Below are 1,610 nucleotides of genomic sequence, written 5' to 3'. Positions count from 1 at the left end.
GCGTGTGTACCTTCTTCCTTGGCGAGGTACTTGAGCTTGAAGTTGCGGCCGCGGCGGCGCTTGCGGCGCTCGGCATGGCTCTTCCGCACGAGAATCTAAAACCACACACACGCACGCACACACGCACGCACAAACATGTGACAAGCGTGAGCAGTGAGGACAGCAGTTTGATATGCATGCATTCGCAGGTGGGGTGGTGGTGGGAGCACGCACCACGTCGGGGAAGTTTGAGGTGTCAAGCCGGTTGAAGTACTCGTCGTTGACATTCGCAGTCGTGAAATCAAACCTGAACGACACCAACGGATTCAACGAGACCGCATGACCGCAAGATCGGGTAAGTACAGCTCGCAACTGGGATGGGTATGCACGTGAATGCAAGCACGTTGTGTGTGGATATATGCGTGTGTGTGTGTGTGTGTGTGTGTGTGTATGTGTGTGTGTGTGGCACAAGAAGCAGCGCAATGCCTGACTCACCCAAGCACTGTATCGCCGTAGCGCAGGATGTGGCCAAGGTGGCTGCGCGTCTGAAACTCCTGTCCACCCGTCTCCAGCTCGTTCGCGCGCACAACGACAACGTTCACCAACAAGAACTGCATTCGCACATATGAATACATGCAAAGGCATTCGGTCACACACAAGGCGGTGGTGAGGAAAGCATAAACGATCAGATGTGGTTGCCGCCAAGGACATATGTGGTTGTCGACAAGCGGACGTGTGTCGAATATGCGAATCAGGGTGTTGAGCAGAAACGAGGCAACTGTCGCAGGTGCTGCAGGTGCACAGGTGTGGCCCACCTTTCCATTGGTGACTTCGTTGTGGTGCTCGTCGTACACGGGCTCCACGTCCATGACAATAAACTCAATCAGTGAGCCGTGTGATGCAATTGCATTGAATGGGTGCTGCCAGAACAGCGCATTGCGCACCTGCACGCACGCACACACACACGCACGCATACACACACACACACACATATCATCACATCACATAAATCACATGCGCGTGCATTGGGGAACAAGCAAGCAGATGCGGGTGAGCGATGTGATGGTGATAGTCGTGCAGTGATGCCGGTGACAGCAGGAAATGTATTGTGGACAGCACCAAACATTGGCAGCGCTTCCTGACGCTGTCAACCGTGACGTGGGCTTGGCGCCAACACATGCCTCGCACGTGCACACGCGCAAAATCACGCACAAACAGCAAGCACACATTTCGCACGCCCCGCACAGCACTCACATGTGCAATCTGCAACGTGAACGGATCGATAAAGTGCAGGACTGTGCCAACTTGCGTGCACAGACACACGGGGCTGAAGTAGCAATGTGTGTGTGTGTGTGTGTGTGTGTGTGTGTGTGTGTGTGTGTGTGTGTGTGTGTTTATGGATGTGATGCAAAAGGGTTTGTGCTGTCCGGTTCCCGAGCTGTGTTGTGCTGGCTGCCACGTGTCTTTCAGCGCATACACACACACAGACAACAACAGTCGACAACGCTGCCATCTCACCCGCATGTACCAACACAATGTCACACGACTCGATGGCGCGCGCACACACACACACACACACACACACACACACACACACACACACACACACACACACACACACACACACACAC

The 1,610-nt window shown here is 54.2% G+C and overlaps 1 protein-coding gene across 1 annotated transcript in view; it reads right to left on the bottom strand.

Moving 5' to 3' along the window:
* PTSG_03185 (CGI-07 protein) overlaps positions 1-1,610 on the bottom strand; it is a 4,706-nt gene that overhangs the window by 944 nt on the left and 2,152 nt on the right. Inside the window, exons 6-10 of the mRNA XM_004995712.1 lie at positions 1,234-1,306; positions 795-923; positions 475-590; positions 214-286; positions 11-95 (exon numbers count right to left, since the gene is read on the bottom strand). Of these exons, the coding sequence (XP_004995769.1) occupies positions 11-95; positions 214-286; positions 475-590; positions 795-923; positions 1,234-1,306 (476 nt within the window). The remainder of the gene's footprint in view (positions 1-10; positions 96-213; positions 287-474; positions 591-794; positions 924-1,233; positions 1,307-1,610) is intronic.

This window comes from Salpingoeca rosetta, assembly GCF_000188695.1.
Source record: "Salpingoeca rosetta unplaced genomic scaffold supercont1.7, whole genome shotgun sequence".
Lineage (NCBI taxonomy): Eukaryota > Choanoflagellata > Craspedida > Salpingoecidae > Salpingoeca > Salpingoeca rosetta.
Note: the sequence above shows the minus strand (reverse complement) of the source record. Positions and strands in the feature narration are given on the sequence as shown.